General features: G+C 38.9%; 1 protein-coding gene across 1 annotated transcript in view; it reads left to right on the plus strand.

Annotated features, from left to right (window-relative positions):
- The window catches only part of AKAP6 (A-kinase anchoring protein 6), a 503,112-nt gene extending 488,515 nt beyond the window's left edge, over positions 1–14,597 (plus strand). Inside the window, exons 13-14 of the mRNA XM_005695223.3 lie at positions 2,608–6,023; positions 11,333–14,597. Coding sequence (XP_005695280.2) covers positions 2,608–5,982 — 3,375 coding nt within the window. The 3' untranslated portion in view covers positions 5,983–6,023; positions 11,333–14,597. The remainder of the gene's footprint in view (positions 1–2,607; positions 6,024–11,332) is intronic.

Genomic DNA, 15,441 nt, shown 5'->3' on the forward strand with positions numbered 1-15,441 from the left:
GTTATATAAATGTTGTAAATGTCCTTCCTCTTGGAAATTTTCCCTACTTTTTTTTACCCTCTGGGTATATTTTATATTTGAGGTTAAATCTTGACGAAATGGAGATTTTACTGAAAATATTGACAGAATTTAATTCATAACAGAAAAGAGTGAACGAGGGCAGAGTGATCAGCTCTTCTTTAATATGTAAAATGTAAAGTCTAAAGTGAATGATTTTCTAATGGGTCTTGTCAGATATTCCCTGGAGTTGACATAAAAACTTTTTTGAAATTATAATCAAGTTAAGAGATTTATAGGAAGAGAGAATTAGGAAAGGAAAAGGACAATATTACAGACAAAAGTTTAATCTTCTGGTATGGAAATCTTCCACTCCAGCTACTTTATTGGGTGAAAGATTTGTTCTTATAGATGCTGCCGTGCAAGTTTTATGCTTTTTGTGGGCTTGCATTTGGAAAGCCACAAAGGCAGCCTTTGGTCAGAAAACAATTGTGTCATAGAAGGCAAGTCTGAGTTACAGGCGTCCCTTGGGCTCAGCTCCTGGTGCCCATCCAGGTGGCATGGTTCTTGCAGCCAGAGTGAGCCCCCAGGTTTGGGACCCTCACGGAAAGTCTGTACCTCTAAATGTTAAAGTCAACCTGAAAGTTACAGAGAGAGCTCTTTTGAAAGACAAATTCAGTTATTTATTAGCATTCTCAGAATCCAGTGTTGCCAAGATAGTATTTGAAATTAATGTACTATTTGATTAGACTGACTGATTGTTTCTACAGCTAAAGATGTTAACATTCACTAGTCGTACTAACTGGTCATTAGTACTTCCTTTATCAGCAAGCAAAGAATAAACAGAAATTCTAATAAAAATTCATCATGGTGAACGTACCCCATACCTAAGTGAGCATGATGATAGCCAGTGAACTATATTAAGTGCTGTAACGTTGGTAGGAAAGATTCTGTTAGAAAATTTAAGAGTATCCCTCAATTAATGTTTACTTTGTACCTAGACTCTTTTAAACTTAAGTAGGCTATACAGATAATCTCTTGCATATCCAGTGCTAATGGGTATTTTATGCCTAATGTGTTCTTGTGGTATCCTTCCACTGGTAGTTCCAGGAAGGACTGAGAGCTTCCTAGGAGAGCACTGTGAATGTGCTGCTGGCAAAGCCTTTTTTCCCACTCCTGAGGAAGAAAAGCAGCATGGCCTGTTTTTCAACCAGATTGTCAAAATAATTCTGAATTGTAATTCAGAGATGCTGACCTGTTAATGCAGTGAGACACCTCTCTCTACGCACGTCATGGATCCCTTGTGATTTTAAGAGCAAATTGAAAGGAAAGATGAGGAGAGAATGAGGTAGGCCGGGAAAACCCTTTATGCATTAACTAAAGGCCGCTCTAGAGCAATTCTCCATGCACTGACTATTCCAGCTGCGTTATACTGACTGCCTCCTCAGCCCTTCACAAGCATTAGCTCACTTAATCCTCAGAATAATCTCTGAAGATGGGACAGTGCTGACCCCCTTGAAAAAGTGGTGTGAGGCAATGACTGCCCAGAAAGGTTAAGCGACTTGCCCAAGACCATGCCAAACCCATTCAGCTTCTGTGTCCCAGAATGTGTCACGCTTCACCAAAGAGGGTAAAAATCAAGAAATCCAAGGAAAGAACAAGAACCCAACTGTGCAGGCAGAAAGCAGCCTAAGAGAATCTGGGCTGCTTCATTCATGGAGTCAGGAAGTCCTCAGATAGTTGTTATTCTAGGGCTGGAGTTGGGCTGGAGCAGGAGGGCTCTGCCTGGACTTTACATAGGGACAGTATGAGAGAAGTGAACAAGGGATCAAGGATCAAAGTGGAATCTCTGTGATAGAGACCGATAAAGACTGTGAGAACAGTGACTAATGACTAAGAAGCTACCCTGCAGTACTGGGGCCCGAGACTCAAGTCCAGGAAGATGTGGGTAAAGAAACCAGTCAGCTGGTGCTCAGCTTGGGTCTGATTGGGAACAGGGTCACATTCTGAAGACGAGGAACCCTAAAGGGAAGGTGGTGGAAAAGATAGACTTATGAGAGCTCCTGGCCAGTGAATGGCTTTAGATAGCTATAACTCTCTTCTCTTTCCCCAGAAGCTGCATCAAGTGGAGAACTGAGGAACCAGAAGCAAGAGGGGATTTCACCATATGTGGGTGCAGATAGTACTCTATTATGAACTCCAGAACTGTGATGATATTAGAGTGAACGTACCCTAAAAGATGTCACAGGCTAACCTCTTTTTACCTTTATTTACCTGACAGTTTTATCTTCACCCAATCCAAGGTTAAAAATGTAGACGAAATCAATAGGAAATAGTTAATTCCATAAATTACATATTTGACTGTAATAATCTTACATTTTAATCTATGTTATTGCCCCCAGTGACAAATTACTATTGATAGAAAAGCCTCTTTCAATAATTTTGGATGTTATTCCAGAGAGGAATAGAGCTGATAATTATGCTATCTTTCAAATTCATGCTTGGGGCAAATTTCTTTCCTGACTCTTCCAAGAGATTTTGAATGGATAAAATTTTCATGCTTGTGTTCCCTAATTCTTCTGCTTTTTTTTTTTCCTTTCTCCTACACAGGAGGCTTTGAATGTGATTGATCCTGGCTTGATGGACCTAAATGGGACGAGTGAGGATGCCTTGGAATGGGATGAAACTGACATAAGTAACAAGTTAATTAGTTTGAACGAAGAATTGAATGACCTTGATCAAGAATCCCAACCTGTCATGCCTTCCTTAAACCTTGAAGAGACAGGTAGTGAGAACCCGAGGTATGAAGAAGAGGCAGGTGGCCACGGGGCATCTCAGTATGCATCAAGTGTCACTGCCCCATCCAGTCCGCACGTTTACCAGGTCTACAGCCTCCACAATGTTGAGCTCTATGAAGACAGCCACATCCCATTCCTGAAAAACAATCCAAAGTTCACTAGCATGACGCAGCCTAGTGTTTTAACTAAGAGTCTCAGCAAAGATTCTTCCTTTTCATCTACCAAATCTTTGCCAGATCTTCTAGGGGGCTCCAATTTGGTGAAGCCCTGCCCATGCCATGGAGGAGACATGAGCCAAAATTCAGGCAGTGAGAGTGGAATTGTCAGTGAAGGGGACACCGAAACCACCACCAACTCTGAAATGTGCTTGCTCAATGCAGTGGATGGGTCCCCAAGTAACCCTGACACTGAACATCTGGACCCACAAATGGGAGATGCAGTTAACGTGTTAGGGCAAAAGATTAGAGACGAGGAGGAACGAATTAAGCTCCCAAATAGCTCTCAGTTACCCATTTCACCAGTGGGTTGTATAAATGGAAAAGTTGGAGATTTAAACAGTGTTACCAAACATACCCCTGATTGTTTGGGAGAAGAATTACAAGGAAAACATGATGTGTTTACATTTTATGATTACTCGTACCTCCAAGGCTCAAAACTCAAATTACCGTTGATAATGAAGCAGTCACAAAGTGAAAAAGCACATGTGGAGGATCCCCTGCTTCATGGTTTTTATTTTGATAAAAAATCCTGCAAATCTAAACATCAGGCTACAGAGTTACAACCAGATGCACCTCCCCATGAAAGGATTTTGGCAAGTGCACCCCATGAAATGGATCACAGTTCATATAAAAGTGGTGATGCAGAGAAGACATTCACTGCCATGCAAAATGCCAGACAGCTCTCTCTTTTATCTCATAGTTCGTCTATTGAGTCTCTTTCTCCAGGGGGTGATTTATTTGCATTGGGCATCTTTAAAAATGGCAGTGACAGCCTCCAGCGAAGCACTTCTTTAGAAAGTTGGTTGACGTCTTATAAAAGCAATGAAGATCTTTTTAGCTGTCACAGCTCCGGGGACCTAAGTGTGAGCAGTGGCTCAGTTGGTGAACTGAGTAAAAGAACATTAGATCTCCTGAATCGTTTGGAGAATATCCAGAGCCCTTCAGAGCAGAAGATAAAGCGAAGTGTTTCTGATATCACTCTTCAAAGCTGTTCCCAAAAGATGTCTTTCCCTGGCCAACTGTCACTGGACATGGCATCTTCTATTAATGAAGACTCGCCAGCATCTCTTACAGAACTAAGCAGCAGTGATGAGCTTTCTCTTTGCTCGGAGGATATTGTGTTACACAAGAACAAGATCCCAGAATCGAATGTGTCATTCAGAAAGCGCCTTCCTCGTTCAGTGGCCGATGAAAGTGATGTCAATGTCAGCATGATCGTGAATGTCTCTTGCACCTCTGCCTGCACTGATGATGAAGATGACAGTGACCTCCTCTCCAGCTCAACGCTCACCTTAACAGAAGAAGAGCTGTGCGTCAAAGATGAGGATGATGACTCCAGTATTGCAACGGATGATGAAATTTATGAAGACTGCAACGTGATGTCTGGGCTGGACTACATTAAGAATGAGCTGCAGACCTGGATTAGACCCAAGCTTTCCTTGACAAGAGATAAGAGAAGGTGTAATCTCAGTGATGAAGTCAAGGGCAATAAGGATGTAAGTAATAGTGAGATGACCAATTCCTCAGACACTATCAACATTGAGACCCTTCTCAATGGCTCAATAAAACATCTCTCTGAAAATAATGGAAATAGTAAGAATTTACCCCACACTCATGAGTTAGGGACAAAAGGTGAAAATAAGAAAAATATTTTCAAAGTTAATAAAGATCCATATGTGGCAGACATGGAAAACGGCAATATTGAAAGCACTCCAGAAAGTCAGAAGGACAAACCGAATGAGATTTCAAAGGAATCAGAAAGTCTTGGTTCAGCTGGGAAAAGGATTTCAGAGAGTGAGCATTGTAAGTGCAAACCAGTTATGGATGGCTCAGATGAATCAAATATTGCTGGGAAGGAGCCTGTTTCCCAAATGGTTAGACATGTCCCAAAGAAATGTCAAAACCACCACCATTTTGAAAATCAGAGTGCTGCTTCGACTCCCACTGAGAAATCTTGTCCAGAACTGCCTTCAGAAACCAGTGTTATCAATGGACAGGACTCTGATGTACTGAAATCGTCATCTAATAATGCACCGAGTATGGCTGGAAAACCTGCTGGTTGCTGCCTAGCACGCGAACAAAATGAAACAGAGGAAAACGTTGCCGCCAATGACAACGTTTCCTGTTGTGACTGTGAACCAGACATTTTTCATCAAAAAGATGCCGAAGATTGCTCAGTACACGACTTTGTTAAGGAAATCATTGACATGGCTTCAACAGCCCTGAAATGTAAATCTCAACCTGAAAACGAGGTCACTGCTCCTACTTCATTAACTCAAATCAAGGAGAAGGTGTTGGAGCATTCTCATCGGCCCATCCAGCTAAGAAAAGGGGACTTTTATTCCTACTTATCTCTCTCCTCGCATGACAGTGATTGTGGGGAGGTCACCAATTACATTGAAGAGAAGAGCAGCACTCCACTGCCAACAGACATGACCGACTCTGGCTCGGAAGACAAGGAGGACACCGAATACTTCTTCGAGGCCTGTGTTGAGGAGGACCCTGCTGAAGACAAGCCCTGTTTCTCTGATGCTCCTCCAAATGAACCTGCAGATCCCACTGAGGCTGCAGTACCCCTGCTAGCAGGAGCAGGCTCTTCCAGGTTCAGCGATACTTCCCTCCTCGCCAATAATGTAGACAGAGTGGCCCTTTCAGGTCCTCCGAAAGGAGGTGATGTAGGAAAGGAAGTGGATGGTTTACCCCAAGCTTCTAATGTCCATGGAGAAAGCGCAGAGGTAACTACTCCTTCAAAGCTAGGCAGTGAAAAGGAGAGTTCAGAAAACCCAGGTGAGTCTGCAAGGCCAGAAGAACACAATGCTTCTTCAGCCCCATCTGGAGTTCCCAGACTCTCCTCGAAGGCGAAGCAGCCAAAGGACAAGGCCTCATGGCATCCCAGCCCCACAGCTTTAACCTGTGAAGAGAATCTGCTAAACCTTCATGAAGAACGACATAGAAATATGCATAGGTAGAAGGTAACCCTCTCCAAGCATGAAAATCATCTCATTGAAAGGTACGTATAGTCCTCATGTTTTAATATATATTTAATATATTGTCACGTATATATTTAATATAGACATACTTAAAAAATATGAGTTTTAGTCAACAAAGCTATGATAGGAGAAAGGACTAGTCAGGATGGCTGGTCATGGCAGATATTTATCTGAATAAGGCATTTAGATGGAAGAAATACTCCCAACCGTGCAAGTAACTGTGAAGCAAAAGAGGGAAAAAATGGTCACCATTGACATTTTTAGTAACATTACTTTTATCACATCATTATGCCAAGAAGAATCAAAAATTTGAGGAAGTAGTCAAATACAGTAGAGCCTCAAATTCTTCCACTAAGGGAGGAAAAGGGGTTCTCCTCCAGATTGCAGTTATACCCTCTGATCAGAATGCATGCACAGTGCTCCCCGCTTCAGCTTCTGTGCACAGCCTGCTCCCTTCAGTGCCTAGAGATGAACAGTGATTAAGTTAAAGCTGCATCTCCGGATCTGGGCCCTCCTTTTACGCTTCTGTCTAATGTAACTATCATCACATTTACTTCCCTGGTGGAAGGCTGTGCTGTCACAGCTCCTAATCACGACCAAGTCTGAGAATTCAAACAGGAGGGGAAAGTTGATGTTAAGGAAGAGGCTTTTATTTATCCACACAGAGACTGAGAACAGGCTCCGAAAGCAAATGCGGAGAGAATACATGACAAGTTAATGGCGTTTTGATAAAAACAGAATTTTTGAATTTTGCCTGAAGGTGACAGGCTGATTTCCATCCATGTATTTTTTTTTTTTTAAAGAAAGTCATTCTGCTCTTCGTGTTTAATAAGACAGGTACTGATTGATAATTCTGATAGGATGATACAATTCTAAAAGTGACACCGAAACTCTGTTATTTCCCATTTCTAAGCCTCAGTGATGAATATACTTTCTCAATCAAGTTTAGAAAAGAAAATGTGAGTTTTCGAATGTGAGAGTTGTATTTCACCAAAGTATGAGGTACTGACTGCCATCTCCACCCCCTACTCCAGAAGCTTAATGCAGTAACCTAAACTCGTGCTATAGGAAATGAATTACAGAAGCAATCTACCCTAATTTGTTAACTTATTCAAATAACAGTTATTATACTTAACTATGCTAAAGATTATCTTTTTTGTGGCAGATTGTTTATTTTTTGATGAGCCTAATTACTGATTTTCTAAAAGTAATTTACATTTATTACAAATACATCTTTTAAAATGTGACAGATAATGTTGTTCCCATAATGTATTATGAAAAAAGTTACTATTTAAAAACACATTATTTAATTTGAAAGATGAATGGCAAACATCATTATTTTTTTCCTGCAACACCTGTGCCCTCAGCTCATTAAAATGTGTGATTCTGTGTAGAGCTGCTAGAAATGGGGAGTGAGGGGGGAATCTATACCATATATATACCCTAAAAATAAACTCAGTATGCAAAATTGTAGGAAAGCAGCCCTACTTACTAATATAGCACAACTAATTTTCTGTGTTTCAGACTCTATTTACAATTGGCTGCAAGGGAGAACAAAAGTAGGAGAGAGAGAAATGTATTTTCTGTGAAACATGTCCACCCTATAATCACATTCTCCATCAGTATGCAGTAAAACTGACCATTAAGGGAGAATAACTGCCATTCCATAAGCTGCTTCAAAACAAGTTCTATTAGAACCAATTGTACTGCCAGCTCTGCCAACCTTCACAGAAGGGCCGGTAGAGCCTGGCTGATTTTTGTTTTCTGAAAGGGGATCAAGGCTTGAAAGCAACACCACTCTGGGCGCAGACTTATGTGACGGTGACCCTCAAATCACCAGTCATGCCGAGATCTGGTCTCGAGAAGCTCGGGCACTGGAGAAACCTCTGGGGTGCACGCCTTCTTTTCTGATGCCCTGGGGAATTTTCCTCTCCCCTATTTGAAATGAAATGTAATGACTTGCAGCTCCATCTTTTGACTCAGGGAAGGGAATAGGCTGATGGATCTGTGTAATCCTCACAATTTTACAGGCATGGACAGTGTAAAACTATCTGCCAGCCCGCCTGCCAGTTAGCAATATTTTGTGGAGCCCCTGCGGTTCGATGCCTGGCCAATCACAGGCAATGGGAGAAGCAGCCAGACTTTATTTCTGCAGAACTCACATCGCCCCCAAGTGACTTGTTATCAGCCTAAGGCCGTTTAGGTAGCCATATTTACTGGGCCTATTCAGTGTTCTCGGTTTCATGTAGACAGAACATCTGGATACCTAAACTTTTCACCAGTCATTAATGCTGGGTACCTGGGTGTAAGTGTTTACATATTGTTAAAATACTACCAGCCAGAACAAGTCATCTAATCTCAAAATGTTGACACACCTTCTGTGTTGAATGTCAGGAATGCATAGTAAAATTATATGTAAATATGAGGTTTCATGTCTATGAAAGCTTAATTGTTGTCATTGTTCTCCCTTTAAGATTCAGAAAAGCAAAAAGAAAAGCTCCACGTTTTAAAGCCATATGAAAGCTATCACTTGGGATGCCCTTTTTATCAGGAAAATAAAGTTCACCAAATTTGTTTTTTTTCCACCAGAAATAAGTTCTCAGAGGATGAAATGATTGTAATGTCTTCTAGAAGAGCTGTAACTTAGAATAGCAGTTATAGTCCTCAAGAGAAACAAACATTTCTTTTTTGCAAAATTTTTGAAACAAGTTTTTCATTTACTGTGTTCTAATTAAAAGCCCAATGAATCTGTTTGAGAAATTTTAACTTGCTCTAACACAGTATGCCTTTGCACTGATTTCAAGGTACACTGCTGTGCCTTTCACAATATTCATTTATGTATCATGTTTCTACAAACATAGAGGGGTCAGTTATAGCAAGTCATATCAAAGAAAGGTAACTGGATAGATCCATATATTTCTGCCTAATTTGAAGGAAGCATATATGTATGGAGAGCCTCCTAGGACCTGCCTAAGAGATGTACTTTGCACTAATCTTTTTGCTGTATTCTGACAGTTATTTCTTCATAATCCTCATCATAAGCCTCTGACCTTTGGTGAATGATTTAACCCTAAACTTCAGGCTGGGTAAATCCTGTGATACAAAAACTAAACTCATCACATGCAGCCAGTGTATACTATTTTTTTCCTTTGGTTTGCTCTGATTTTCTGGGGTTTTTTAGTGTGGGAGGGTGCTGTATTTACTTAAGATGTACATATTTCCTTCAGAATTTTTTTTAGCTTTATTGCCTTTCCTACTTTATCAGTCTGCAAAGAAAGGCCATATCTAGAGCGCCATAGATTTTAGGCAAGTACTTGTATTTGTGTATGCTCAAATATACATATATACAGTAGAAAGTGCTGCTACTCAGTTTTTATAAACTGGGAAAGCTCTAAAAGCAACATTTCTCATGTACACAACAAATTGTTATTCTGTTAATTGGAATGACATTAAGTTTTTAATATGACCCAAAGTTGACCAAGCAGTTTAGGAAACTACTCTTGGTGGTAGCGTATTAATTTTCCCTAAACAACATAGATGTGATCTTATTATATTTACCTTTAAATCACTTAGAAAAATCAAAGTTCTGTTGGATGTGAAGTGCTTTTTTTCATTTCCTAGCACTTCAGAATAACAAACCGTGCCACACTAAATATCAAAGATTTTGTTGGGCATCACCCATCTCACATGCACTCCCACGCGCACACACACACACATATACACACAGCCCAGATCTTTGTCTCAACCAGTTTATCCTGACCCTTTCCAAATGGGCCAGATTGAAAGTTTTGATTATTCAGAGGAATTTAAGTACTGTCATTTAGTAAGCCCATATTTGCCTCACCTAAGGATTCCCTACTCAGTGGCCAGATTTCAAATGAGTCATGTCCTCAGCATTTGAACAATGCACCATGCCTTTCTTGAGTTACTGCGTTACTTTACTGTAACAAATTTCATCCCATCTGTTCCTGTCTTTCTCTCCTTGTTCTTGATAACTTGCCTTTACTCCCCAACATCGTGTGGCTTCAGCCAAACCACATTTGCTCAAGTTTTTCTGGCTCTTGAACAGGTTGCAAGATTATAGAGGAAGAGAGCAAGACAGAAAGAATGAAAGTAGTTCTAGAAGGACCATAAAGCAACCTGACATCAGACTTGAGAACTCAGTTTAAGCCCCTACAAGCAAAAGCCTGCTATATTTGAGAGCTAGTCAGAGCACCTACCACAATTGCATCCTGCATTGCCTAATTTTAATTGTTCCTCATACTCAACAGGTTGATTTTAGCCACTTAGAAATATGAAGAACCGATTGAGTTTGTAACAAATTTGTATCTGAGCCATCAGATATACAGAACTAATTGAATCATTCTCATTTGCACAATGCTGTCAGTACTTTAAATGAAATGCATTCATATTTGAGCTGGAAACCCCAGTTGTATCCTTTCATAGATAAGGGGCTGAAGGATTTGGGTTTATCACATTTATGAATATTTCACCATTGTAAAATAATGGAATTGTTCAATCCCACTGTCACATGTATAGTGATTGAAGGAAGGGTTAAACCCCAGAGTCCAGATTCCCACTCTGTGAATCAAGTCAAACTTGACAATTATTTTTCTTTAAAACTATGTCTTTTTTAAAAACAAAGCAATCGAGTTTGCACAATGATTCTGAAACATTTGAGCTGTTTTATTTATTTATTTATTTATTTATTTATTTATTTTATGTATCCTTTCATTTCAGAACATTAGCAAGCATTTCTAAAATGGTAGCCTTCATCAGTTCCTCAAAGGGGCTCAGTTGATACTTTGCTGTGTCACTTGGCATCGGCAGCCTCGCATTTTCATACTGATTTGACGATATCTCAAATACCCAAAACTGAGTTCACAAGCAAAGGGCTTCCCTGATAGCTCAGCTGGTAAAGAATCCACCTGCAATGAGGGAGACATGGGTTCGATCCCTGGGAAGATCCTCTAGAAAAGGGAAAGGCTATCCACTCCAGTATTCTGGCCTGGAAGATTCCATGGACTATGTAGTCCATGGGGTTGCAAAGAGTTAGACATGACTGAGCAACTTTCACTCACAAGTAAGAGTAGATAAGATCCAGAAAAAAAGTCAAACTTGATAATTATTTTTCTTTAAAACTGTTTCTTTTTTGAAAAGCAATCTATTTTACACATTGATTCTGAAACATTTGGGCTATTACAACCACTTTATGTCTCCTTTTATTTCAGAACATTAGCAAGCATTTCTAAAATCGTGGCCTTCATCAGTTTTGCAAATGAAACGACACTTCTGAAAGTTTTTCCTCTCACTTCTTTGTCTCTTGTAGGTAAGCCTGGCCGCAGCTCAAGGGAGGCCTCACCCCCCTCCCTGGGCTGGTCTCTGGCTCCATCGTGTCACTGCCGTTTGTTACACTGACCTCTCCCCAGACGAATCTTTCTTCTGAATGCGGTTGTCCACATGAGCCTTGTGACCTGGATGTGTGCTGGTTCTCTTTAGGTGATTGTCTTTGAAGTTCAGCAAAGCTGCTTGTTCTCCCATGGATTCCTGTCCCAAGCTACCTCTGCCGACCCCACCTCTCCAGCAAGACTTTTCAGTTTGCCTTCTCCCCTCCCCATCTACTCTTTAAAATTCTGCAGTTCACCGAATTGTTGGTCCATTAAATTCACCTATCTGGAATGAACCCCCCCCATCCCCGACTCCCTGCCCTGCTGGTGGTACTTGACCAATCTCATGTTTCCATTTTGATTCTTTTTAATGGTATGATGCCTATGTTTATGGAAAGAGATTTACCTGAAAGGCCAATATTTGATTTTATGGCAGCAAAGGGAAGAAACACTGGTCCTTCTTTCAAAGTTAAGCAACTTTTAAAAGCACCATTTTATTTATTTCCTTTTAAAAAGAATAATCTATGCAGCACTTCAGGAAACAACTATATGGTGTTGTATATTATAAACTGGTGACATTCTACTATTAAATTATGTACAACATTTTCTTTTTTTATGCTTCTTGAGGTGGTAATGAGAAAAAAGTTTTTTAAAAAGTGTGCCTTGCTGTATTTCTTATACCATTTATTAAAAAGCTGCTTTCATGGTAAAATTGTGTTGGTTTGAAAGGAGGAAATAGCAAGGTTAAGATGTGTGAATAATTTCTGTATATATGTATAACCAAGTACAAACATTGATGTATAATGACAGTACAAAATGCTTTCATGTTTGTGATGTCTAGTGATGTGGAAAATATAAGCCTTAAATCCATTAGATTGCATGGCAATTAAAATTGGCATAATAAACATAGTTTATTGGGGGAAAAGGAAAATTAGTGATCTCTTTTACCTGTGTTCTTTACCAAATTATTGCACCTGATTCTGGAAAAATGTGACATGTAACAGCTTCCAAAATATTCATATTGCATAAGAGATGAAGCTTTCACAATTTAAAAAATCTTTCTGATCACTATAAAGATCTTGGAACACAAATGATTAAATGCCAGCTCCCCAAACCAATAAAAATTTATCTTAGATTTTTTAATTTATATTTATCATTGATGGTGTAGTTTTGGGTTTCGGGATACCTAGTATATCTTATATTTATGTTATATAATTCTTTTGAATGGATTTGATAGAAAAAATAGTAGAAAAGTATAAAAAAGTTGATTATTTTTTAATTTAAACTATAGATTTCAAGTGTATTTATTTTGTGTAAAAGAAGTTAGCTAAAAAATACTCCATTTGGTCTTTACTTGCTCTTGTTAAATGTACTTATGAATTTATATCCTAATGCCTACTAAAGTGCCTGACACATAGTAGGTACTCAATAAAAATCTGCTGAGTTGAAATATTGAATTAGGTAATACGGATGACATCTATTCATTTTGAGGAAGCTACACTAAAACACATAAACAATTAGAAAAAAATGTAATGCAATATAAAACCACATATAATGTATAATCAATTTATGTCAAAATTTTAAAAATGGTGTAGATTCATATAGTCACAGTAATGACAATCATTCATTCACCTGATAATTCATTAATATCTTTTGTCTGCAAGGCACTAGTCTAGACATTGGGATGCAATAATACCAAAAGCCCTGCTCTTAGGAGGCTTAGAGACAGAATGGACGAGGTGAACACAGAGAGACTGAGTAGATGTCCCGCAGCTGAGGAGGAGAGCAAAGTGGTGAAAGAGGCATCAAGAAGCAGCAACAAGGGACAAGAAGGAAGAAAAAGGTTAGAAGAGAGCAGGAAGTTAGATAGTAGGAGATAGTGAAGCTTAACTGCAGGGATAGGAGGAGAAGAGGTAAACGGAGAGACTTAATAAAGAGTCTCTTCAAAAGTTAAGTTGGAGCTTTTGAATGTAATATGCTAAGTAGTAAGGAAAGTTAATAGCATCTTTGTTTTGCACCTGACTTTTTTTTTCATTAGTAGAACCTTATGAGTGCCACACCAAGAAGATTTTTTAAATACTAGTCTATAATTCCGCCACTTAATAACTTTTCATTTTGTTTTGCCCCATCTTTTCCATACATATTTCTAAATCAATGAATCATTCTAGGCTCTGTAATGGGTCGTAGTTTGTTCAAAAGGGGTTTTGGGCAGACATCTAGCCGCAGGATGCACCATGATTATAGGTGGGAGAGATTAGAGATAAATGCCTCGTGGAGAGGCAGCTGTAGACTATAATAATCTAGGCTCCCAAGGATCATAGAGCTCACAGGGAGAGCGGCCAGCCTGTAGAGAAGAAACAGATCCTGGAGACTCTGAATCTCCTTAGAGGTATGGTATTATTTTATATACGGAGACAACCTAAATTTTCCTTGGATGGTAATTAAGAATGCCAAGTCTAAGTCTATTGTAAAATATTTGAAGAAAAAACTGAGTGAGCTGTTCTGTTTACCAGTTATGTGCTCATTGAAGACTCTGAGGTATTGAAAATGTGTGTTTTTTAAGTATCTATTTAGTATTAACACTGAATTTGTAGCATGAGTTTCAGGTTTATTGAAAATGCTTTTTCAAGTTGGAAGGAATGAAATATAGCCTCAGTCTTTTGCTCTGTACACAACCCTCCTAGGCACTCTTGAAAATGGTCACACCAACTCTGCCTATACATTTTCGATGTGACCACTTCAGTGTGTTCATTATCTGTCAAGGCAAGTTGTCCCACCATTAGACACGTCTCTCTGTAAAAAAGTTGTTTCTTAGGTTGCTAAAATCTGCATAGTTCCGCTTCCCCTTGCCTTTAATTTGGTCACCAATCCAAGTTCTGTCCTGAGCAACTGCTCAGAGTATTTCTGCCCCTTTCTCCTGGCAACGCTGAAGATAAAATTGAGACCAGTTACTCATCCTCTCCCAGCTGCTCTGATTTCTGTTGTTCACTTCCCTCTACCACCCTTCATATGTCATGATTTTCAGATCCATTTCAACCTGACTGAATGTTAAGAGGCAGTATCTTTGAAACTGAGGAACTGTCTCCATCATCATACATGTAGAAAAAATATCTGAACATTTAAGTGGTAAGTTTTCTCTCAGAATATATCCAAGATATATGTTTATTCTATTATTGTAAATTTCAATAAAGAAATAAATAAGTAAATCAATAAGAATTCATTACTTCCTTCAGTACCCCAGTCCAGTGCCGGAATCATCTTGAATCTTTTCCTTACATCAAATCCAAGCTTAACCTGTTTTCATACAGCAGAATCCCCCCACCTTCATTTACTCATTCAGTCATTCAACAAACATTCACGGAATGATTACTTGCGGCAGTGTGTTTGGCGTTTGAGATGCAAAGGCAACTAAAATGTGGTTTCTGCCCACAAAGTGTTTACAGTTGTTTTGTGAAAGTGCCTTTCATGTCCTTGAATAGGGTAATTTCTCTAAATTAAAAGAGAAATTTATTTTGTTTCATTTATCTTCTTTCCTATCTTGTTTCCCTACATTTCCAAAAATCCTGTGAGCAAACTAATGTGAAGAATTATCTGGGTTTGACTCCTAGAAGAAGTGGAGTTTTTTATTTGTAAGTTTTATTTATAGAAAAAGGTACATTTCAGATTTCTGGTCACTGAATAAGCATACATCTTATACAATAACAACAAAGACAAAAAAAATCTAATTTCAGGGCTTTTGAGAAGCTGAGCTTAATAATTTTGTTGTGTTTTATTAGTCCAACTTTAAGTTTTACCGATGCTGTAACTTTCCTGGGGAAAAATTTGATAAAAATATGAAAACAAACTAAAATGATTCAGCTATTTCTTACAAATCAAATTATTTTAATTTCTAAATAGAACTGATATTATTTTATAATTCTAACAAATACTTTATTTTTAACCACTATATAAGTCTTGCAAAATTTTCCAAGTTGAACTCACTAAATTTACAGCTGTCTCTTTTTTCTATGTATTCTTTTATTCCAATTTTTATTTTGAATAATTTCAGAGC

Source organism: Capra hircus, chromosome 21 (assembly GCF_001704415.2).
Source record: "Capra hircus breed San Clemente chromosome 21, ASM170441v1, whole genome shotgun sequence".
In the NCBI taxonomy this organism is placed as follows: Eukaryota; Metazoa; Chordata; class Mammalia; order Artiodactyla; family Bovidae; genus Capra; species Capra hircus.